This window comes from Camellia sinensis, chromosome 5 (genome assembly GCF_055761805.1).
Source record: "Camellia sinensis isolate YWXY chromosome 5, ASM5576180v1, whole genome shotgun sequence".
Lineage (NCBI taxonomy): Eukaryota > Viridiplantae > Streptophyta > Magnoliopsida > Ericales > Theaceae > Camellia > Camellia sinensis.
Genome location: NC_138965.1, coordinates 208,786,000 through 208,810,585, shown reverse-complemented (window position 1 = coordinate 208,810,585; position 24,586 = coordinate 208,786,000). Strand labels below are relative to the sequence as shown.

Below are 24,586 nucleotides of genomic sequence, written 5' to 3'. Positions count from 1 at the left end.
CATTGGAATTTTTTGCCATGTCTATTGTTGGAGGGACAACCATATGGGCTAGCTTAGTTTCCTTTGGTTTTAGTTCCCATCAAATATATATTTTAATTTATAAAACGTAATGATAAAATATATATATATATATATATATACATTTAAGTATAAAATAATATTATTTTTTATTCATATGACTTAACGAATCATTAATGAAAATAGGAATAAATTAAAACCCTTAATAGAGCTTAATTCTATGCCTAATTTGTGAAACTCAATATATATTTTTTAAATCTCAAAAAAATATTAGTGTAATTTATCCTAAATTATTACATTGGGAGAAGATAAATATTTATTGACTTACATAATTGGAAAAATAAATAAACAACTTAAATTACATGCACAAGCACAACCGTCCCGTGGTTTGGAAAATGATTTTTTTAAGAAAAATTTATCAATAAATCTCAAATGTTAAACTTATGAACCAATTAGTTCCAATTTTTTTTTAATAAACCGTTTAGTCCTTGGATATTTTGAGGGACCTTAATGTCCTCATTTAGATGTTATTAGATGCATGCTCTTTATGAGGGTGTGCCACGTGACATACACAATGGGTGTCACACATCAACAAAGTACATTAAGGCTTTTTATATTTTTTGCCTTGAAGTGTCACGTAACACACACAATGGGTGCCGCACACCAACAAAGTACACTAAGGCTCTTTATGCTTGTTGCCTTGGAGTGTCACGTGACACACACAATGGGTGTCACACATTAACAAAGTACACTAAAGCTCTTTATACTTTTTGCCGAGTGTCACGTGACACACACAATATGCCACGTAACACACACAATGGGTGTCACACATCAACAAAGTACACTAAAACTTTTTATACTATTTGCCTTGGAGTGTCACGTGACACACACAATATGTCACGTGACACACACAATGTGTGCCACACATCAACAAAGTACACTAAGGCTCTTTATGTTTTTTGCCTTTGAGTGATGTATGTCACGTGACATACACAATGGGTGCCACACATCAACAAAGTACACTAAGGCTCTTTATGCTTTTTGCCTTGGAATGATGTATGTCACGCGACACACACACGGAAGGGTATAATTGACCACTCAATGTTACTAAACAAAGGAAATAGGATCAACTGGTAAGATATTTTCCCATTAATAGGACTAATCAGAATAATAGAGATAACCTTAGGACCAATCGGTAAAACTGTTTGTGAGATATGATTTATTGGAAGATATCATTTTTTTTAATGCGTTGAAAATATTTTTTTAGGGGGAGTTTAAAAAGAGTGAGAACGAATATTTGATTTTTTGTATAAATTTTTAGTTTTTTATTTTTATTTTTATTTTTTTATAACTTTTTAAGAGTGCTTTTTTGACTAAAAAAATCAATTGCCAACAGGACCCTAAGTGCCCATTTGAGAATTTGATTTTTTTTTGCCATTTTTTGCATTTTTTTTTGGTGGTCTTTTGCGTTATTTATGGAAGGAAAAAAGTCAATAGGTTGAGAATGTATTTTTAGAGAGTGTTTGGGAATTGACGTTTTAGTATTTTTTTAGATTTTATTAAAAGACGTATAAAAAAATAAAAATAAAAAATTGATAATTTGCAATGATTGTTTGACTATAAGTCTACATTTTCAAAGAAGGTTTTAATTGAATAGATAGTTGTGAAAGAAAAATTAATTAATTGACGTATATAATGAGACATTTTGACGTTTTTTAATTTTTAAAATTTCTTTAGTAAAACAAACACAAACTAAAGGGTTGGTCCTTATTATTTTCAGAGTAAATTATAAATACACCATCTAATATTTGTCCTATGTAGTTCTAAAATTATATCCAACCCCTTTAAATTTCTATAGGCCTAACTGCATAGAGGTGACTTCTGGGAAAAAATCATAAAGAGTCGATGTCCCAAAGGTCAACTTTTAAGTGGTGTTACGTAGTAGGGCCACTCAACTATGTAGTAATAAGTCGCAGACTCGCACATAGATGAGAATTCGAATCGACACTCTTGACACTGGGTACGATTTATCTAGGCTTGGAAAATTTGTCTTACCAACTGTATGTGTTGTCGCCTGGGTGACTAGTTTCGAGGAAAATAGATCCTGAGTCCGCAACGCTTATGCCTCAAGGCCTTACTAAGTCGTTATAGCCCCTTGGGTTAATTCCTTGAAATTCTAAATTCATAACAAATGACTCATTTGATTAATAAATTATCAAGTCAATTAACAGTTTTTTGATGATATCATAAATTTATTTTAGTTAATAATTTACATAATTTTATCATTGTATATGAGAGCAGTTATGAATATCATTTATTCAATTAATTATATTAAATAAAATTTTTAACAATGTAGTTTTTATAATTTTTCAAACCACAAAAACAATTTATATTTTAAGCAAATTTCAAATAGTTATTTATAATTTATTGTTCATTTTATGAAAAACCACTTTTATAATTTTTTTATTTATGAAATGACCATTTATACACAACAATAAATTTTATATATTTTTAATCAATCAATATATTTTTTTAATCAATCAATATATTTTTAATCAATCAATTAAATATAAAAATAAAATTTTTATAAATTTCCCAGTCACCAAACACTACGTTAAAATACAATTTAACCCCATTTTGTTTTCACAAAGAAAAGAAGAACACACGCAGAGCGCATTCCACCGCAAGTGGAAGGAGCGACGTCATTCCATTTCATATATTCATCTCCTCAGGCTCAGAGATATATATAAATATTCAGTTTTTTCTCTGTGTCTCGTTTCAGATCCAAATCTCTCAAACCCTTCAGATCTCGAATTCCCAGCTTTGCCGATTCATCTATCTATAGATTTATTCATATATATATACACACTGTTGATAATCAATTGGGTCCACCCGTGGATCGATCGAGTTTTCTCTAGTCTTGGCAACTGGATCTGATCGAGCTTTCGCGGACTTTCAATACGGATCCAATCATGAATCCCTTCTCCTCCGGTACGCGTCTGAGGTGAGCATTCAAATCTTCAATCTTGCTGCATCTCATTTCATGTTTCTGAGATCAACCATGGAATAATCTTCTTGTACTTAATTAGGTTAAATTTTACTGGGTTTGTTGGGAATTAATGGGATTGGTAGTTGGTGCTATTGAATTGTTGAAATTGAAGAAGAATACATTTGGGGATTTTGTAATTTTGTTATGGGTATGAAAGCTTGAGTGTTTGGTTGTAATTAATCAGTGAAATGTGTGGGATTTATTTTGTTGACGCGGATTAATCTACTGAACTAGGGTTGGACTTAGTTGTCAATTTGGGGTTTCAATTTGCAGTTTGATTTCATAATTGAGGATGTGTTTTATTCTTCTAGTTGCAATTTCACTCATTAAGTTAGAGGAAATGTACAAGTCATAAAAGAAAATGGCTCAAGTAAATGAATTCAACAAAGGTTAGGCTACTGACAATGGCAACATTTTATACATTAACAACTGAAGTAGGAATGCTTAGTCACTACTACTACTACCATGGTGAAAGCTAATTTTCCATCTGATGTGCCTAATTTTTGGTATTATCTCATTTTTCACCTTTGCCTTGATATATTTTTGTGCTGCTTTATTCAAAATAACCAATTACTATCCAGTTCCCAATATACTGTACACAACACATCATCCTACTCTTAAACTCTATGTTCTACCAGAGCACCCTACCTCACTGGATCCTTTGTTCCCATTCACCCTTGTCCCAAACTAGTACCATATGTTGAGTCTTGTTAGGCTTGCTTGTGTGGTAGAGGAGTGGTTCGGGATACGGGGACAGGGGATCTGGTCTCAGCACCCTACAACTGCTTCACTTAGAGATTAAGGCATTTAAGGAGGACAAATTACTAGGTGATTATTTGTTTAGGATTCCAACTTAAACAGTGAATATTGGTTAGGGATGATAGTTGGATGCCGAGTTATGCACTGCCTAAGAATCAATACACAAGGAAAGTTCTCTTACGGAGAGAGAGATGAATCCCATATGAGGGAGCCATGAGGAAGATTGTACATCAGATTTTGAAGACTATTGATTCGTTTCAAAAGGTGAGGAAAGAGGATGATCGGTGATTTGGGGATGGTGGAGAGGTTTACGATAATTGTTGCAACTTTTTGAGTTTTAATGCCATGACTGTGCAATAAGAGTTAAACTAGGCAATCCAGGCCAAAGGAGGTAGTTTGTTATTGGGTTGTCGATGAGGGGGCTAGAAGATAGTAGAGTGCAAGTGCCTTCAAATATGGGGAGCCGTGCTTATTGGTTTTGGTGCTTAAGACAAATGGTAAAGGAAGGGTGTGTTTGCAGGAATTAGATTTTAGGGATAAATGGGTAAGTTGGTGAAGGCTTTATGGTCAGGAAGCCAAAAAGCTCTATGAAATTCAAAAATTGATTAAGGAAAAGGTTAATGACTCCAGGACTACTGACCATAAAAAACTTGCAAATGTTCTTTTAAACTATACAATAGAACTTCTGTCCCATCAAAATATGCACGATACTTCTTCCTTCAAATGATCCACATCATGCATAATGGAATCAAAAGTCACAACTTTCTCATCCTCTTCTTTACACTAGCTTCTCTTAAACTATGAAGAAACTCAATTTCTCCAAAGGGGAAAACCTATTCCATCTAAACCAAGAGAAAATCGATGTTTAAATCTATCTTGTCATTCAACAGTGAATGGGAAGACAATTCACTGATTTTTCTCGCTACTTGCACATGCAATACCAATTCATATTCACTTGTTTTATATGGACCAAATTATCAATAGTAAGGATTTTTCCATGAGCACCACACGTCAAAATGGCCACCTTGGGTGGAGCTATTGATCCTATGTTGATTTCCAAGGGAAATGAGGAAATGTATTGACCAATCAATGCCTCTGAAAAAGATTTCACCTGAAAGCATCTTCATTTAGAAAACTCTATTTCATCAAATCTTACCCCACCCCACTTCAATACTTGACATCCTATACAACCTCTCAAGGAGCTCATCAACTTTGCCACCTCCCAATCTCTAACGTTACATAGTAAAAAAAAATATCCCATAAAATTGAGTACCTTATTTGCAAAAGTAATAATAAGCCATTGTAGCATTCCTATCCATTGCTATGCCATAAATAGAAGGGCATTGACCACCCAATGCAACCCACGAGCTTCTTTCATGGACATCATTTTAAGGGAAACCCTTAAAATGCTTGCGATCTAAGCTTCCACACCCCTTTTTAAACCTGCCTGGGCTTTTGTGCTAACTGTACTCTTAAAGTGCTATCCTAATGTAGGCTTTTTTTCTTTCTCAACCCAGGTTAATCTCCTATTATCCAATCACACAGTGTTTTTATTAAGAGTCGCATAAAATCTCCATTTTACATATAAGTGGTGGTTTTACACTTATGCTTTATTTGGTTCATTAGAATGAGTTGGAATGGAATGGAATGATCATTCCCTGGGTTGGAATGACTATTCGCTTGAAATAGTAAATGATGATTCCGTTTGTAATGTATTTTGTCATTATTTTTTAAATCCAAACATGTAAATGAGCATTTTGATGGAATGATCATTCTATTCCATTGCATGCTAGTGAGCCAAACGCTACCTTAGTCACCTAATTTGCCTATAATGGTGGCTGGAATTGCGAATTAGCACCCAAACTGACGGACTAGGTTCAAAACTTGGTCAAATTCTCAGTTTTATCGAGTCAAATATTCATTTTACTAACCAATTGAATTTCAATTTATTATGTTGTGCCACATGTTCTGCTATGCCCTTTCACTGCCTGCGCCATGCAAGTTGCAACCAATTTAATACGTCAAAAAGTTTCAACCGGGGAATCAAACATGCAACCAATGATAGATTAGAAAGGCAATCTCACTGACAAACCAACTTGGAACCCGTGTACAACTTTGCATTTTGTTTCTTAACAAATGGAATTGTGTAATTCTTTTATTTATTTATTTTTGTATATAAGAAATCAATGCATAAAATATTAAAAATAATATATAAATATATTGAAATATATGTATATATGCTCTGAAGACAATCTCGCTTGCAAGCTATTTTTATAAAGGATGTTCTCGCTTCCGCTCCCACTCCCGGTGACTTAGATTTTGCTTGAAAAGTGCCTTCCGTTCTTACACATATATTTCTTTTTCCATTCGTCATCTCACTGCTCCAAACTTGTACACCCTTCTGTAATGCCTCCAACTTGTTGTCCAAAAAGAGTTATGGACTTATGGAGAAATAGATTTGAGTCTTGCCACTCATTCACCTTGCTTATAAAATCACTATTTAACAACAGCATATTTTTGAACTTGATAGGATCACTGAATCTTGTTACCCGTTCACCTTGTTGATGAAATCACACTCGCACAATGGCACAGTATTGAACTTGGCAGGATCATACATACATATATATATATATATATTTGGATTTGATCTTCAATTTGCCTAAACAACAATCTATGTGAGACTTAGTCCACCATCGCTATACCTCAGGTAGCATTAGAATAACTCAATATTAGCAAGTTAGGTCTGTTATGATTACATGACCTGGGTTCTAAGAATCGGGGAGAAACTTGGCTTCTTAAATTAAGTGGAGAAGCTTCTTATTCTTAATTTGACATTCCCTTTTCTGCGGTTTTTTGTTATGTCTCCTTATTCACTTAGAAAAAATCTATCTCCTCCTTAAGTCAGGTTGTACCTCTATACTTGTACATCTGGGTATTTATTGTCAGGCTAGTCAGGTTGTACATGCATACTCATGCATACTTTAAACAGATTTGTAATGTGCAAATCAAATTGTTGTGATGTTGTGTTTTTGTTTATTTCTATTTTTTTTTTCCCCATCAGTGATGAATTGGTACACTTACTGTTCCATTTCAGGGACATGATTCGGGCTATACGTGCTTGTAAAACTGCAGCAGAAGAGCGGGCTGTTGTAAGAAAAGAGTGTGCTGCAATTCGTTCAGCAGTTAGTGAAAATGATAATGAGTACAGGCATCGGAATCTAGCAAAGCTCATGTTCATTCACATGCTTGGTTACCCCACACATTTTGGTCAAATGGAATGCCTAAAGTTAATTGCATCTGCTGGATTTCCTGAGAAGAGGATAGGATATCTTGGCCTTATGTTACTTCTTGATGAAAGACAAGAAGTACTGATGTTGGTCACAAACTCATTAAAGCAGTATCCTATGAGAGTGCTTATTTTTACTATGGGAATTTAGTTATTGGTTTTATTGTAACTGTCTCTTCAAGATGAAAAAATTTATCATTGATATACTTCTCTTTCTGGTTTATAAGTATTTCCTTCAAATACCTTAACTTATGCACAGAGATCTTAATCACACCAACCAGTATATTGTGGGACTAGCTCTCTGTGCTTTGGGGAATATATGTTCTGCAGAAATGGCACGTGATCTTGCACCGGAAGTTGAAAGATTACTACAATTCCGAGATCCAAATATTCGGAAGAAAGTAAGCTTTTTTATAGGCTATTTTCCAATCCATTTGAAAATAATTTAATAGCTCTAGAAATGCGTAAATTGGATTTGCATGTTTAGATTTTGTTGCAGGGGGACTGTGGTAGGAGTACTAAATTTTCTGATGATTAGAAGCAATTACAGCTATTCACCCTCACCAATTATTTTACTTGGGCCGTTACTTGTACGGTAACCGCCAAAACCGTTACGTAACAGTGTTACGTAACGGTTGCGGCCACTTTTTAAAACCTTGCTTGTACGTCAAAATGTCTCTCAGTGGGCAATTTGAATGAACAGAAAGGGGCTCCTTGAGAACCTTATCCAATCAGTCATTATCTTCAATTATTAATAGATTTTGTTTTAGAATTTATCTTTCCACATGTTTCCAATTTTATTCATTTATTTTGCTTCCATTATGTTTCTGAAACGTTGTTTCCAAAATGTTTCTAATTCCAAGCTGGTTGAAATGGTTTTTTACAATCAAATTTTGTTTCTTGCTAATTATAGAGTTTTAAGATTTGGTTATTTTTTGTAGGTTATATAGATTTTTCTACAATTTTATTTATTGATTATTTTTTTTCTCTCTAGAATTTAAGATTGTCAGGCTTTTGAAGGATGTACTCGTACTTGTGATAGAAACACTTCTCATTATTGAATCAATTTTAAAATAAGAGTATTGCCTCTTTCATTTCCCATATATTTGCCTTTCTGTTACTGATTTGTTTGTTTGTTTGTTTGTTTCTTTATTTTTATTTTTATTTTTATTTTTGTTTTTGTTTTTGTTTTTGTTATAATGTTTGGTCCATCGGTGATCAGCTACACAACTAGGGGTAACCCTCCCCTTGCCAATAAACGTCATGATTATATGAGTTTTCATGCCAGAAAACAGAATGTAGTCACTGGTGCAATTTGCTTTTCCTGTATCTGCTAATTTCTTTCACCAATCAGTCCCATCTTTGGAAATGATTCAGGAGATGATAATTTTTCTCTTCTTGCTTCCAGTAGAGTCTTCATTCCATTCCCTCTGATTCGCAATATGCACTGCTTTGGATGTTGTCTTTGTTGAAAGTGAAGTTAAAAGATAGCAATTAGATGGCTTGAGTTTCATTACATAAATTATGCAGTTGACCAATGTGAAATTTTGTACTGCTTGATCTTTATGTTTTTCTCCTTCTCTTCTCTTCTCTTCTCCTATCATTTTTGTTTATTGTAGTTGTGTACTCAATTCACCATGTAATGCAGGCAGCACTGTGCTCTATTAGGATTATAAAGAAAGTCCCGGACCTGGCAGAAAATTTTATAAACCCTGCTGCTGGCTTACTTAAGGAAAAGCACCATGGAGTTTTAATAACAGGACTTCAGCTCTGCATAGATCTATGTACAACCAGTGCAGAGGCTCTTGAATATTTTAGAAAGGTAACTTGACCATGATGTAGACAATATTCTGTATATGTAATCAATGTAATCAGGGGCGGAGGCAGTAGGCGGGGGGTGGGGGGGTCAGGGGGGTCCTAGCCCATCCAACCTTCTGCAAAATCTCCATTTTATATGTATGCTTTTTGCAAATTTTTTTTATATATTACAAATTGTGGTTAAAATGATGATCATTCTAACATTATTGTAGTTCAAAAAAAAAAAAAATTTGTAACATTATTGAAAAAATTTAATCCAGTCCATGTTAAAAACAGTATAGTTTATTTGTGAGTTTCTATAATGTATTTAATGGAATCATTTGTAAAACTTTATGTACTTGAGGGTATTGCATCAAAGATTAACTATATTAAGATTCTTTTAACTATTGCCAAATATTACCTTAACGTTTATCTATAAATTCTTACATTTTGACCTCCTTAACGATAAAATTCATACAAATAATATTTAATTAAGACTAATCTCTTATAATTTTATTGGTCCAATTGACGTCTATTGAGTAATATTTAATAATGATTTAATCAAATGAAACTCTAATGGATCCATCGACGGCTCAATAGATTTATCCTATGCCTTCTCTTTGGCGAAATGGCTCCCCCACCAGAGAAATCCTGGCTCCGCCCCTGTTTGTAATTAGGAAAAGGCAAGCATATGTGTGGCATGTTGAGCTTTACATGAGTTTTTGTTGTAAAAGTACTGATGAAATTATTAGGATGATTATATGTCCTGTTCCTCTTTGTTTGTATGGACCATGCTGGAAACAAGTCAATATCTATATTTTTTACATTGTTTGTTTGAACCTTCCAACTCCATAGTACATAATCTTTGAACTGAGATTTAGAATTAAAAGTTTTTGTTTTGTTTTGGTTATCCAGTTTACAAATTCATTTTTCTACATCAAGACTGATTTTTCACTAGTGATGAGGCTCCAAATTAGGACTTCAATGGTTGTCTTTTTGTTCCCCCCACCCCCGGATAGGGTACCGCAAGTGCTAGTTACAATGCCAGTGATTGCTGGACGTTTAGATTCATGTTTTGCTTTGCATAAATTTACTTATAATAGGTGCCTTTTTTTGGTCTTACCTTGCCATGCATGTCTAGGAAATGGTATGTGCAGCCGGCTATGCAATAATAAGACCATTTTGTAAGAATTGGAATACAACAGAAATGAACATATCCTTATCCTACTAATTGACCATCATGGTTGAAACTCCTTGTGCCAGACTACTGTAGGGGGAGTTCTCTATGTATGTTTCTCAATTATTGAGTTATTGCATTGACTGATAACCTACTTATTAACTTGTGGCATGGACTGGTAACTACCGTTCTAGTTCATGCAATTTGTGTATTGGACCATCCATTATAACTTGAGCAAATATTGAGCAATTGCAGTGGCAGTGTGAGCTTTTTGCACACATCAGATATCCAAGCAAGATGCTTACTCACTGCTCAAATATAACTTAAGTGCCCAAACGCCTTTTCTTTGAAACCAGTCTTGGTCCTTGGTACATGCTGGTATTCGTTTGTGCTTTTTGGTTCGGGCAATTGCTTCATTTTGTTTTTGCCCTTTTCTTTTTTCTTTCATGAATTCAGTTTTTTTTTTTCTCTCTACCTGCCACAGATTTTGAGAAAATTGTGGCTAATGACATTCAATCATCCTATAGAAGCCCACATTTTCTAATGGGCTAGGGTTTTCTAAGGAGCATTATGAAAAGATTACAAGTACGACTACTGTGGAAACCATGAGAGTTGAGAGTAAAAGGAAGCTCCTGAGGAAATATCAAATTTTGGAATTCCTATAAATATTTAGGACGCCAAGGCTTAGACTTATTCTGCAGAAGAGAATATTTTGGTTTTGTTTATCTATAACAGATGATGGGCTTGGGCAGTACATGTTGAGGAATCTCTAAGTTGAGAGGTGGATCCACTTACTTGTTTGAGTGCCTATAGTCTCGGACTGGGTTTTGTGGATTGAGGATGATAATTTCAGTTATTAATGGCTCTAGAACTACTTTGTAACGAAATTATAACTACTATTGCTGGATTCTTGGTAATATAGGTAATTCAATCTTCTCATTGCTATGAAAGAATGACATTTGTTTGCTGTCACCACTGTTCTCAATTTAATTTTAGTAGTGAAAGACTTGATGTCTTAGTGGTCACAGAAAGTTTTCTTCTTGAAATAATTTGACCATATGGTTTTCTTCTAGAAATATGGGGTCTCATGTTTTGATTATCTGATCAATTTTTCAATGTGACTAGAATTGTATCTTTTATGTGATTGTAGAAATGCACAGAGGCTGTGGTCAAATCTTTAAAGGATGTTGCGAACAGTCCATATGCACCTGAGTATGACATCTCTGGGATTACAGATCCTTTTCTCCATATCAGATTACTCAGGTTTTTGCGCATATTGGGTCACGGAGATGCAGATGCTAGCGATTGCATGAACGACATTCTTGCTCAGGTCAGCTGCTATTTGTACTCCCCTGCCCCTGCAATCAATTCATGCTATATTAGTTGAAAAAGTGTATAAAACTATTGACAATGTCTTGTATGTTATTATTTACTATGTATTATTACTCTGATTATTTATATATTTATTTTTTAACCAGAAATTCATTTGTGGTTGAATTGGCAATTCGCTATGATGCTACTTTTGGTGAATGAAATCTAGGGGTTTTTTTTTTTTATAGTATTTTCTTCTATTGCTTCTTATTTCTCAACATATTATCTAAATTTGTAACTATCCAAATGATTTACATGCATTCTTGCCTGTTTTCTCAACTGCTCAGTACCTTGGTCTGCAATTACACATACTCAATGAGATATATTACCTCAATGGCAATCTTCTCTGCTCTGTGTTCTTGCATACATGTTTTGTTTATGCACCATGTGATCGATGACTACTGTTTCTTTTGATCTGATAATGCATGCTTTGTGCTCTTGCATGCTCGATAAAATAAATTATCTTGTGGTCTTACAAAGATGTGCATACGTATGTTTTTTTATGCGTCACATGATTGATGAATACTCTCTCTCTTTTGACTTGATGATGCATGCTCTAATCAGTTATATGCAACATTTTTCTATAGCAATGATATTTATACTACACTTTAAGCTTACCACACCCCTTTGTTTGTGCTTTGCCTCTCACAAGTGGAGTGTGAGGCTAAAAGTGGAGTGTGGATATCATTATTTTTCTATTATTTCTCTTACAATTTCGAAGTAGATGAGCATATTTATCTTGAATATGAATGCAGAGAATGTACCCTGTTCATAGACAAAGTCTAATGGTACTGGTGACATTGCTGTATTCTTTTTCTAGGTTGCAACAAAAACCGAGTCGAACAAAAATGCCGGGAATGCCATTTTATATGAATGTGTTGAAACAATTATGAGCATTGAAGACAACAGCGGCTTGCGGGTGCTTGCCATCAATATTTTGGGAAGATTCCTGTCAAACCGTGACAACAATATCAGGTCATTCTTTATTCATTTTGCATTAATCCAGGGCATGACTATTATGGTTGATAACTTCACATGTATTTTTTTTTTAATTTTTTATTGTTTTTCATGGTTCCTCATACATTGACCCTTGTGATGGTTTCAATCTTTATGTTTCATAATTTTTGTTACTTAACAAAATCTAGATGTGCCTTTACGTTTTTTTCTTCTTCTTTTTTCCCTCTCTATAATGTTTTGCTGATATTCAAACTGACACAGTTTATCATGTCCTTCTCTCTCAGATATGTTGCGTTGAACATGCTGATGAGAGCTATTACAGTAGATACACAAGCAGTGCAGAGGCATCGGGCAACAATCTTGGAATGTGTGAAGGTATTGGAAAGCCCCATTAAAGTTTTCTTTACCAAAAGGAGACTCCTAAAATTATGTGATAGCCTATCAAGTTTGTTTAACTTGCATACTAGGTGTGGCTTTATAGCTCAGAAACCAATGCATGAAAAGATGAGGAGGTTTCATGTAATCTTGTTACATAGAAAATTTAAGAGAAATTATATATGTAGGTTTTACCGCGATACAAAAAAAAAGTGGTTTTTGGGTACCATATCCAAAAAGCACTCTCAACTGTTAGAACTAGTTAAGGGAAATTTCCAGCCATTGATTAGTATGAGTAAAATTGGATACAAAACGCGAGGTGGTTTTCCCAGAAAGCATAGTTTTCATTATCTTACTTGCTTACCACTAGAACTAACCCTACTTACCATACAGTGTGACCCTACTTACCACTTGAAACTGATAATGATTATCACACAATGTGACCATCTACTTACCACTGGAACCGAACCTACTTACCACATATTGTGACCATACTTATCAATTTGTTTCGGTATGGTACCCAAAACCACAATTTTTTTACCTTAGTTGGACCCTACATTTACACTTCAATATTTTATGTTATTGCTCTTTGATGGAGTTTTTTTTAATTATGAATAAAATTTAACAATAATCTTCTTTTGGAAGTGACTGTTAATCTGTACCTAAAAAAAAAAAAGAATAAGAGACTGTCAATCTGTACCTGAAAAAAAGGAAGAGACTGTCAATCATCTTCTTTTGTATTGCCCATGGCAATAGATTTATGGAAGGTAATTTATCCTTTTTTGGAGTTCAGTGGGTGTTTTTAGCATTTGTATTGGAATTTCTTGATGGTGGTGTCTGGCAAGTAGGGTTAGGTTTGGCATATGGATTCTAGGTTTGTTTTGTGAATTTGGAGGGAGAGGGATAGGAGATCGTTTGATAATTGGGCATGTGCCAGGTTCTGAGTTGATGCAGTTCATGCTTAGTTTATTGTTTTCTTAATATTGATGAGGGAGACTTTTTACATTATATGATTCTATTGGTTTTTTGAGTGGCTTTTGTTTTTATTTTCTTTTGCTTGGGTATACTTTGCATGTACTTGGATTACCAGATCTCTGGCACTTTTATTTATTTATTTATTAAAAAAAAAAGTTTTTTTTTTTAATTTTATTATTATTTTTAAATGATAATAAAACTGAGAACTTGTGATCAAAAGTCTTGAACCATTTGGTAAGGAATTGAACAGTTCACTTCTGAAAGTTTGTTTTGAACAATCCTTGGCTACCCAAGGCTTGCAATTGGAGTGGCTCCAGCACCTGGGATTTCAGCTCAATATTTCCTATGTTTGAACATATTTCTTCATTTAATAAACTGTCTTCTGTGCATGCTTGTCTTGTGCTCTAGATCTCATTGCTTTGACAAATAAAAGTGGTTGCTCCGCCTTCGCTGCATTGGCTGATTTGGTGCACAAACTTATTCCAGTGCATTTGCTATAGCAGAAGTAACATATTGCTCATGCCAACATTTTTTAGAAAATGTTTTCATATCTTTAATATTCTTCTCATAATATTCTTTGAAATGATGTTTGTTACTATACTCTATTTTGCTTTTTTCTTGCTTTGGCATTTTTTATTGGTTTATATGCTATTTTGTTACAAATTGAACCATTAAATTTAATGATTTCCATTGATATCCAGTATGGAGTTCTGGCTTTAAATTTATGCATAGCCCTTGACTGTCTGGTGCATTCTTGTTATTTTGACTTTGCTTATACATTTTTCAGGATTCAGATGCTTCTATTCGGAAAAGGGCCCTTGAACTTGTGTATCTTCTTGTAAATGAAAGCAATGTAAAGTCTTTGACAAAAGAGCTTATTGAATATTTGGAAGTAAGTGATCAAGATTTCAAAGGAGATCTTACTGCCAAAACTTGCTCCATTGTTGAAAAGTAAGTGGTATGAATGTTTTATTTAAAATTTTGAACCTCTTTCTTGTTGAAACCTTGCAGAGTGGTATGAAATTATTTCTATGATGTAATCTTAACATGTAATGTATGGTTGGGCTTCGATCAAGTAGGACAAATTGCAACCTAAGATATATCAATATGATTGGCTGAGAATCATAAGTAATTAAAGTATATTATTTTTCTCGTCTAATATATATATATATATATATATGGAAAATGATTGGTGGCCCTAAAAAAATTGGCCCTAATACCCCTAATTTCCAGTTTTGGAAACTGTTCTCTTTTTTTCTTTCTTTTTTCCTTTTTTTTTTTTTTTTTTTTACCTGAAATGGAAATTTCGGGCAATTCGGGGCACGGCTTTCGGGCCCTCAATCACCGCCCTATATATATATATATTTTTAAAGTTTAGGCTGCTTAATTTCTATTTTCTGCTATAGGTTTTCCACGGACAAAATTTGGTACATTGATCAGATGCTCAAGGTTCTCTCTGAGGTATGAATTAAAGTGCTGGTCATTCTAGTTATTGGTTTTAGGATATATATTTGAGGCTTGTATTCACATTTCTTTTTAGAAAGAAAAAAATATATATATTTATTTGGAGGCTTATCTTCAGTCTTCACACTTAAATGCTCGTGATATATTATAATCGAGTGTATTTATGGTGTCAATAAAATCTTTTTATATTTTATTCTCTTATATTTTAGGGCCACACTTGTTTTCACATCATGGGTTCTGATGTGTAGTCAGTTTCTCATAATCTCAAGATCTTCTTTGACTTTCTCCATTTTGTTGTGTTGCCTTTGACTGACTCCATTTTAGCCTCCATGTTGTGGTGCCTTTGCCATAACATGATCATCTTCAAAGGCTTTCTCACATCTTGTGGCTAATTTATTAGTTGTTACAGATGGATTCAGTTTTGATTGTTTATTTTCCTAGTCTTGTCTGTTATCCCTTTAATCATTAATTATATGGTTGCCATGTTTTCTTACTGCCAGGAATTATAATATCATATGGAGTAGCTGGCCTTATAGTAGGCCTTCTATAAAATTTTCTTAGTGCCAATAAATTTAAATTGGTCATGTGGAAATAAAATGTCAAATGGCGGGGAGTTCTAAGGAGTCGGTGAGAGGTGAGGTAGTCATAGTGAGGTAGAGAGTGGCAGTTAAGTGAGAAAATACTTGTCAGGGCTCCCCTTTTGAAATGCCCGTGCTGCAGTCTGTAGCGTATAGAGAGCAGAGGCCTACTAAACTATTTATAGTAGCATGGCATGTGCCGGATGATGTATCTGTGGCATGGCAGCCTCTGTACAATCTGTAAGGCACAAGTGAGCTGTACTAAATGCTCCTGGTATTTTAGTTCTAGATTGCATTTATTTTTATTTCCAGATGCTCATGTGATGCTTTGTTACTGCAGAGTGACTAAGGTAATGGAGGGCCTACTGACATACTACTAAGCTTTTAAAAAGCGGCTGCAACCGTTACGTAACGGCTGTAACGGGTGGTGGTGGTTACCGCCACCCGTTACGGCGGCTTTTGCACAGTGATTGAGATTCACAAGTGTGTTGGCCGTAGCGGCTGTAACGGTGCCGTAACGGCCTGTTACACACTGTTATGTAACGGTTCCAAACTGCTTCTTTTGAAAACACAAAAAAAAAAAACTGAAAATGGGGGAAGAGGGATAGAGAGAGAAGAGGGAAGATGAAGAATATGTTGTTGATATGTTGAAGTTGTAAGACCTATGCTATTCTATTCAGCTGCTATTACTCAACCATTTTGTTTGTGTGTGTCTATCTATATGTTGCTTGAAAAAAAAATAATAATAATAATAATAAGTGTAGTCATTATCTATTTGGCTTGATTAAAATATATATATATTTAAGTTCTTATTTATTCTCTTACTTTTGTCATTGTTTATCTTATATATAGTAGTTAGTGATTGATTTTTTTGTAAAATACTTAGAAAACATGACACCTATAATTATATATTAATACATATATTTTTTTTTATATATTTTTTTATCCAAAAAGAGAATGAATATTCAAGTGATCCAAACCAAAAAAAAAAAAAAAAACTCTTTATAATTTATTTTTTAATTTTTATATGATTACATTAGCATGTATAATTTATTTTTTTAAAACTATTCAAGTGAAAATTTGCATATGCTTCCACAAGTATAATAATTAAAAAAATAATTTTATACATCTAAATCCAATAAAAAAAATTTTTTGCCACAAGCACAATATGGATTTATGACATATAAAGTCATTAATTATTAAAATAAAATGGAAAAAACTCAGTTTATAGTGATTTAAAAATATGAAATATATTGGATCATACTAAAAAATTTACAAAAATTGATCAATATTTATTTTAAAACCCAATAAATATGATTAAGGAAAAAAAAATGCGTATCGGCAAGTTTTTTCAAATTGTGTAAAAAATAAAAAATTCACAGTTCCGGTTACCGCAACCTCGTCCTTGCCACCGCCACCGTTACGGCGACCGTAGCCGCTTTTTAGGACCTTGCATACTACAGAATATGCAATTGTCAATGATCATGTTTTACCAAAATTGTTTTTGTATCATCTTCTAGATCCAAGTGTTTTGTATTTTCTGTATGATTTCACATTGAACCGGCAGATGTGTAGCTTGATTATATATATTGATTGTATATATAATTCTGCAACACACCGGTGGTGCTGCTGCTCAACAGTTTTCTTTCTTATTGGAAAATTTTCTCATGCCATGTTGTCTAGAATGTATACCTTTAGTTTTCTTTGATGTAATTTTGGTCCATTTGGTAAAAGGTACTGATCTTTATGATATGCTTAGTAGGCAGGAAGTTTTGTAAAGGATGAAGTATGGCATGCCCTAATTGTTGTGATAAGCAATGCTTCTAACCTCCATGGATATACTGTACGGTCTCTCTACAAAGCAGTCCAAACATCAGGTGATCAGGTACTTCAACTTTTTTTTTCTGTATTAGGATAAAGAGATTGTTACAGAAGTTGCATCACCTTGAATAGTTAAGTGGAAAATTGTTTTGATATCTTTCTCAGGAAAGTCTTGTTCGAGTGGCCGTTTGGTGCATTGGAGAATATGGTGAAATGTTAGTCAATAATGCTGGAATGCTTGGTATAGAAGAACCAATAACTGTAAGTTTGCTTATGCAAATTTTGCTTAATTTGGATTTTGTTGTGGTTGATCTCCATTAATCTGGTGGTGGCATATGTTATAACTAGAAGGCATTATGCCCGCACTAATTGAAGTTTTCAATTTTGAGTTTTGTCGCAATACTCTTCAAAGTTTGAATTAGAATTTCTAAATGGCTAATAAGATCAGTTTATAGGAACTAGTATTAAATTATTTTTTAGACGATCTAATAAAAAATCCAGCAACTGATTGACATATGGTATGAAATCAAAGATATTTCTATTTCATTTTCTGGTTCAGTCTGATGTGTCAGATGAATGTAAATTATCATTTCATTGATTAGAAGCAAAAATATAGTAACATGTTGAACACACAACACCTTGCTGCCTGTCAAAAATCTTTTGAATCTACAGCCTAAAAATTCCATCACGAATTCTTCAATGGAGTAGAGAAATATTTTTTGAAATTTGTTGACTGATTTACTACAAAGATGTTCTTTGGAGGTTTGAACTCCTTGTATTGACTGATAATGAAAAGTTCTAAGCTTTGTTTTCTTTTTTCCCCCTAGTCTTGTTGGAGACCTGGTTTGATGATCAGAAGAAGCATTAGGCCAATCTGGTCTTCACTTTATTTTTGTGTCTTTACTTTTCAATAATAGGTTTCTTTGCCTGACTGACTGTCCATTAAAACATCTTCTGCAAATCATTGGAAATTCTTCAATAGTTATCTCATTCTCTTAATTATTTGCAAGCATTTGCTATCACAAACTTGCATGTCATTATTTGAGATTGCATTTACTACATGCTTCTTATGCATGGGCTAAGTATGTGGCCAAGGAGAGGAGAGAGAAATAACCTTTGGTAGCCTAAGAAGTTTCAGTTTCTAAGCTGTTACTACCATAGATGATTTTCTACCAAAGCAACAAATTAATCCAGTAATCTGTAACATGATAATGGAATAGATTTGTGGCTAAAGATGGATGCTTGGACCAGCTAGGTTGTATTATTGCCTGTCATATTTTCTTTTTGGCATCAATCAACATGTTTGGTTCCAATTTTCTGAACTCAATTTTTAGGAAATTTTGGACTTTCTGCTTGGTTAAGTCCAAAAACCAAAGAAAGTTCCAAAATCCAAAAAAAGTTCCAAAATCCAATTTTCCGGATACTTTTTTTCTTCTTCTGTCTGTCAGGTGATTTGATGTTCTTTTTTAGCAGTTTGTAAATAGAGCGGGACCACATGAAATCAGAATCTCTCTCTCTCTCTCTCTAACGTGACTTGTTCTCTTCTCTTCTTTCTTCTTTTTTTTTTTTTTAATTGCTGAATGGTTGGTTGTTGTACATTAGACCCAAAATCTTAGCATCCCACTGAGTCATTGTATTTTGGAGGGAATTTTGAATTGTTGTTCCAAAATTCAAAAAACTGGAACAACCAAACAACGATTCATTTTCCAAAAACACTTTTCAAAACAAAATTCTAAAAATTAACTCAGAAAAGTGGAACCAAACAAGGTGAATAGTATTCTTTCCTTGGAAGGAAGTGATCAACCTGGTTGTTCTATGCAGGTGACAGAGTCTGATGCAGTGGATGTCATAGAGATTGCTATAAAGCGCCATATCTCGGATCTTACAACTCAGGCGATGTGTTTGATTGCTTTGTTAAAGCTGTCCTGTCGTTTTCCTGTTTGTTCACAGTATGTTTTATATTCTTTAATTTCTTCATTAAATGTTGATGACATCTATTCTATGCAATTTGCCAGATGTATGTATTTCCAGTGGCCTTTTAAATCCCTGCAGAATTTGTTAAATTTTAGAAAATGCTTCTAGTTGAATGCATCAGATATAATGTTACTCAAGTTAGTTTAAAATATTTCAAGCTCTCCAGTTTATTTGATGAGGTTTTGCTGTTGGTCTTAAATGGCCATTTAATTCCACTTGGACCTGTAATTCCTGTGTTGTTGTTTTCCAGTTGCTCCTTTATGTCATAGTTCTCCAATATATTTGGCTGCTGAGCAGCTAAAAATTGGAGTGTTTTATACTTTTCTATGGTTTTGTGGAGTTTTTGTGAGTTCTCTCTCTATGAAAAGGTTTTGACTCGTCTTTCTAGCATTATAATTCTAACTATAATGACTCCAATCTGCTGTTTTTGTATATATAGCCGTATATCTTGTTTCCTACATTGACCTACGCCTTTTGAATTTTGTTACAAAACTTGTACGACTTCAGATTACTATTAAGAATGAAATATCTCTTCGACATTTTATATCCCATGTTTATAATCTTGTAGCATATTCCCTAAAATATGAGCATAATATTATTTTCAAGCCTTTTCTACCTATCAAAAAAAAAAAAAAATCTCAAGTCTTGTTAATATTTGTTGTAGGAGGATTAAGGATATAATCGTTCAATATAAGGGAAGTCTTGTACTTGAACTGCAGCAGAGATCAATTGAATTTAATTCAGTTATCCAGAAGCATCAGAATATCAGGTATGCATTGATTCATTACTAAAATCTCTGTTTTTAGTCTTCTCAAGTCTTATAATTATTTTTTAAAATTTAATGTACTTTGTTCCTTTTGTATCTTACAAAGCAGCCGGATGAATGGTGTGCAGGTCTTTGCTTGTTGAAAAGATGCCAGTTCTCGATGAGGCAACTTATAGTGGAAGAAGGGCTGGTTCTTTGCCAGCAACCGTTTCAACCTCGAATGGAGCTGCAATTAATCTTCCAAATGGAGTTGCAAAACCCAGTGCTGCTCCTCTTGTTGATTTACTAGATCTAAGTTCAGACGATGCTCCGGTACCTAGCTCGTCTGGTGGTGATTTTCTTCAGGATCTTCTTGGGGTTGATTTAGCACCAGCTTTGTCACAATTAGGTTAGTTTTGGGTTGCATCAAGGAATAACTATTTTTTTTAATTATGAATACCCATGAATCTTGTAAAATTTCTACTACTTTTGTCTCCAGCTAGCATTGATATCTTGTTTTTGTGTTCCAGCTGCATTATGGAAAGGCTTAGCGTTGCTAAACATATGGCATTATTAAGATTCTATAGTTCTGATTTTCATTTTGATGTGCATTATTATGAGGAACTTGCCAATCTAAAAATTTTACGAGAGGAACTCATTATCTAATCATTCACAAAAGAGGAAAAAGGCAGATACATCTATGATCTATCATATTTGTGCATTTTATTTTAATCAGAGCAGGTGATAAGTTGGGTTCAGGTGATTGGAATATTCGCAAGCCGAAAGCAATTAAATTCAAAACCACTTATTGTTCATCCACCAACATTAAGAGGATTTGGCAAATTACATTTGTACACACTATTGATTTGCGTAGAATGCATGCTATTTTGTCAGTGTCTTATGATAACAACTCTCTGTTCAGTTATATCATATATGTTAGTCTAGTGGTACTAGCCAAAGCTTCACTTAGTGTTGAATGTTCCATTTTGTATCTGAATTGTTTTCTCTTTTCTTTTTCTTATATTCCCAGCCACTAAATTGATGTCATTTTCAACCATGCTTATTAAGTCAGCTCCATCTGGTGTTCTAGGTACCAGTCAGACTCAAAAAAGTGGCACAGATGTCTTATTGGATCTTTTGTCAATTGGGACGCCTCCAGCTCAAAGCAGCCCATCTACATCTGACATTTTATCTTCCAGTCTAGATAACAAGATTTCTGTTAATACATTACAGAGATTGTCTTCACCTTCTGCACTTTCTGGCCAAGCCTCTCTTCCAGCTGTTGGTTCTCCTGTAATGGATTTGTTGGATGGCTTTGCTCCTAACCCGGCAGCGCGTGGTATAGCCTGCACTAATACTTGGACTTTGTTAGCATGTGTATATATATATATATTTGTTTTTAAATGTTGATATACTTTTTTTATCAATTTACAGAAGACAATGGTCCTGCGTATCCATCAATAGTTGCATTCGAGACCAACTCCTTGAAGATAATGTTCAACTTCTCGAAGGCACCTGGAAACCCACAAACAACAATAATCCAGGCTACTTTTACAAATAAGTCACCTAATGTCTATACAGATTTTATTTTCCAGGCAGCTGTTCCAAAGGTAAGCCCAGATGACAGCCATCTTCTAAACTTGTTCATACCGTATTATTTTTCTTTTACATTTCAACTCATAAGCAGACTTCCAGCTCCTTCGTTACATAATCTTTTGCATATCAGCCTATGCTTGATTCATGTCTTTTATTTTCTCACTCAATTGATGTAGTAACAAGGCTAGTTGACATTCTGTAAAGAAGGAAAATTAAAAATATATATGTTTCGAGGCATTTTATATGCATTTGCAAATTCATCTTCTCATGCACCCTTTTTTTAGATTGTAAAAGTTCAGAAATTCACTACTTAAAGCTTCATATCCCTCAAAAGGGTCCTTTCATGCAATTTGCAAAAATTTCTTAGTGTTGGTGTAGGATTTTCGGTTCTCATGAATAAAAGAGACTTGCAAAATCATTAGCATAATTCTTTAGTTCTTTACTCAGTGATAGTGAATTTGCTTTGTTCAATTACTAAGTTGGGGGGCCAAATTGCATAAAACTACTATATTTTTTTCTTGAGCTTGCTGCTGTGATTATACTGATTTTTCTTCCCACAGTTTCTTCAACTGCACTTAGATCCAGCTAGCGGTAATACTTTGGCTGCAAGTGGTGATGGGTCAATCACACAAGATTTGCGAGTGACAAACAGCCAACATGGCAAGGTATGTTTGTCGTATCTTCCCTCGTTTTTTTGTTCATTGTCTAAACCAGTTTCCACTCATCATAGGCTTTATTGTATTACACAATTTTTTGTTTAACTGTTTTTAAGATTTGGTTTTTCGATTTGATGAATGAGTTTCTGTGAACTAGGTTTTAAGCACTTGTTAACTTCACTGATTAGGCTCAGGGTGTATTAAAAAAATACACCTTTTTTTTTTTTGGTCGTATGGAAAACTGTTGACTATTATTTCATTTTGCAATATTCCATCTTAAGAATTTAAGCTATTTAATTTTTTTTCAGATACTATATAATATTTCATTTATTTTCAGAAATCCCTTGTCATGCGCACACGGATAAGTTACAAGGTCAATAACAAAGAGGTTTTGGAGGAAGGACAAATCAACAATTTCCCCCGTGGATTATGAGATCAAATAGTTCCGAAAGTTGTGAAAGATGATGCACGAGCTCATATTTTTTACCAGGAGAAGTGTTCTCCGTGTCTGTAGTGTTAGTAGTAGCAGTCGGAACTTTTGAGTGATTTTGAGTTCTGGGATATCTTGGATGGCTTCATTTTGCAACTCATTTTCTTCGGTTTGAAGGTGCTTTTTTTGTACATTGATAAGATTCATTTTCGAAAATTAAAATCTTTGCTCCAAGGTGCAGAGTGGAGCTTGTGTGTCGAATTGATAACTTGAGGTGTTCTTGGTGGCAGAATTTGCGATTTTTCAACCCACTTGCTTTATTATTCAAGATTTTGTTAGACCAATTTATATGCGAAAATGTAATATATGTATTCAATTCGAATCATAAATTTCAATCTCTGTTTTTTGGAAGTGCCATGGAGGAATGCTTTTGGAGTGTTTCAAAGGTCATCCAAAAACAAACAAGTGACATCCAAAGTTTTCTCAGTCTCACTTCTTAAATAAACATCAAGTGGCCGTGTGTCCATTTAATTGTATTTTATAAATTTTCTACTATATATTTTTTTTTTCAGGGCCATGTAAGAATTTAGCCTTTGTTTTTTTGGGTGAATACTATTTAGCCTTTGTTATTGGGTTGATACACAGTTAAAATGGAATTCCCAAAAGATGGGATATTTAATCCTTGAAATTCAACTTAGAAAGGGAATATGCTTAAGAGAGTTATATGCACATGGCTAATAGCGCGTCCATTTTTTTGATGACCTTTATTAGATATTCTACTCCAATTTATAGGTTTATTCTAGTACGATATTTGACAATTTGACATCTTGTTGGTTTTGATCCGATACTTGCATAGCGTGTATGATTCTCCCCATTCATGGCTTGAATTGCAAAATTGTACTCAATTCATCCCATACTCGATCGATGTGGTGAATGGTTTTGATACAAAATTATATGAATAATTTGAATACAGCTTACATTTGAAAACTGACTTGTAAGGAATATGGATGCCCAAGAAACTTGAATATGTCCATCTTCTCTCTTTGTGCTAAATATACATAATTTTATTTCTTATTTTTTATTTTCACTAAACATCAATAAACATCCATGGAATCCATTTTCTTTTGTTTAGGAATGATAAAGAATTATGGTTTCATTTGGGATGCGGGCTGATTTTTTAATTTTTTTGTGTTTTGGTTAATTTAGTTTAGGGTTAAAAAGTTTCGTTTGGAGTAGATTTTTTTTATTTTTTTTAATTTTGTGAGAAAAAATAAAATGATTATGATTTGAATGTGATGTTTTATTTTCATGAATTAAAAAAATATTTTATTTTTTTAATGATTAAAATAGTTAAAAAGTTAAAAAAATCTGATATTCCATGTAGCCATTAAATTGGCAGCCATGGTGGGTATGGTACAATGCTGCGCGCAAAATATCACACAGTGGGGCCTATAAATGAAGGTCTTTAAAAGTGAAAATAAAAAAGAAAAAATTTGTGGTTTTAGGTATAGGTGTGTCCGGAATATTATGATTGAAAAGAAAATAAGATTTAAAATTT

General features: G+C 33.8%; 1 protein-coding gene across 1 annotated transcript; it reads left to right on the top strand.

Annotated features, from left to right (window-relative positions):
- Positions 1–2,619: 2,619 nt before the first annotated feature.
- On the top strand, positions 2,620–23,417 carry LOC114320274 (AP-1 complex subunit gamma-2). Its single transcript, XM_028267409.2, has 18 exons — positions 2,620–3,022; positions 6,921–7,223; positions 7,372–7,513; positions 8,761–8,934; positions 11,237–11,416; positions 12,278–12,432; positions 12,699–12,789; positions 14,552–14,715; positions 15,171–15,225; positions 17,569–17,691; positions 17,793–17,888; positions 19,449–19,576; positions 20,266–20,370; positions 20,496–20,755; positions 21,437–21,685; positions 21,781–21,956; positions 22,503–22,607; positions 22,936–23,417. Exons 1-18 carry the CDS (start codon positions 2,991–2,993, stop codon positions 23,029–23,031), a joined length of 2,634 nt encoding a protein of 877 aa, XP_028123210.2. The 5' UTR covers positions 2,620–2,990; the 3' UTR covers positions 23,032–23,417.
- Positions 23,418–24,586: the final 1,169 nt, after the last annotated feature.

Coding starts and splice junctions, on each gene's coding strand:
- LOC114320274 (XM_028267409.2), top strand. CDS start 2,991: ATGAATCCCTTCTCCTCCGGTACGCGTCTGAG. Junction 12,790..14,551: donor CAATCTTGGAATGTGTGAAG/GTATTGGAAAGC, acceptor TACATTTTTCAG/GATTCAGATGCTTCTATTCG. Junction 20,371..20,495: donor CAGAAGCATCAGAATATCAG/GTATGCATTGAT, acceptor AATGGTGTGCAG/GTCTTTGCTTGTTGAAAAGA.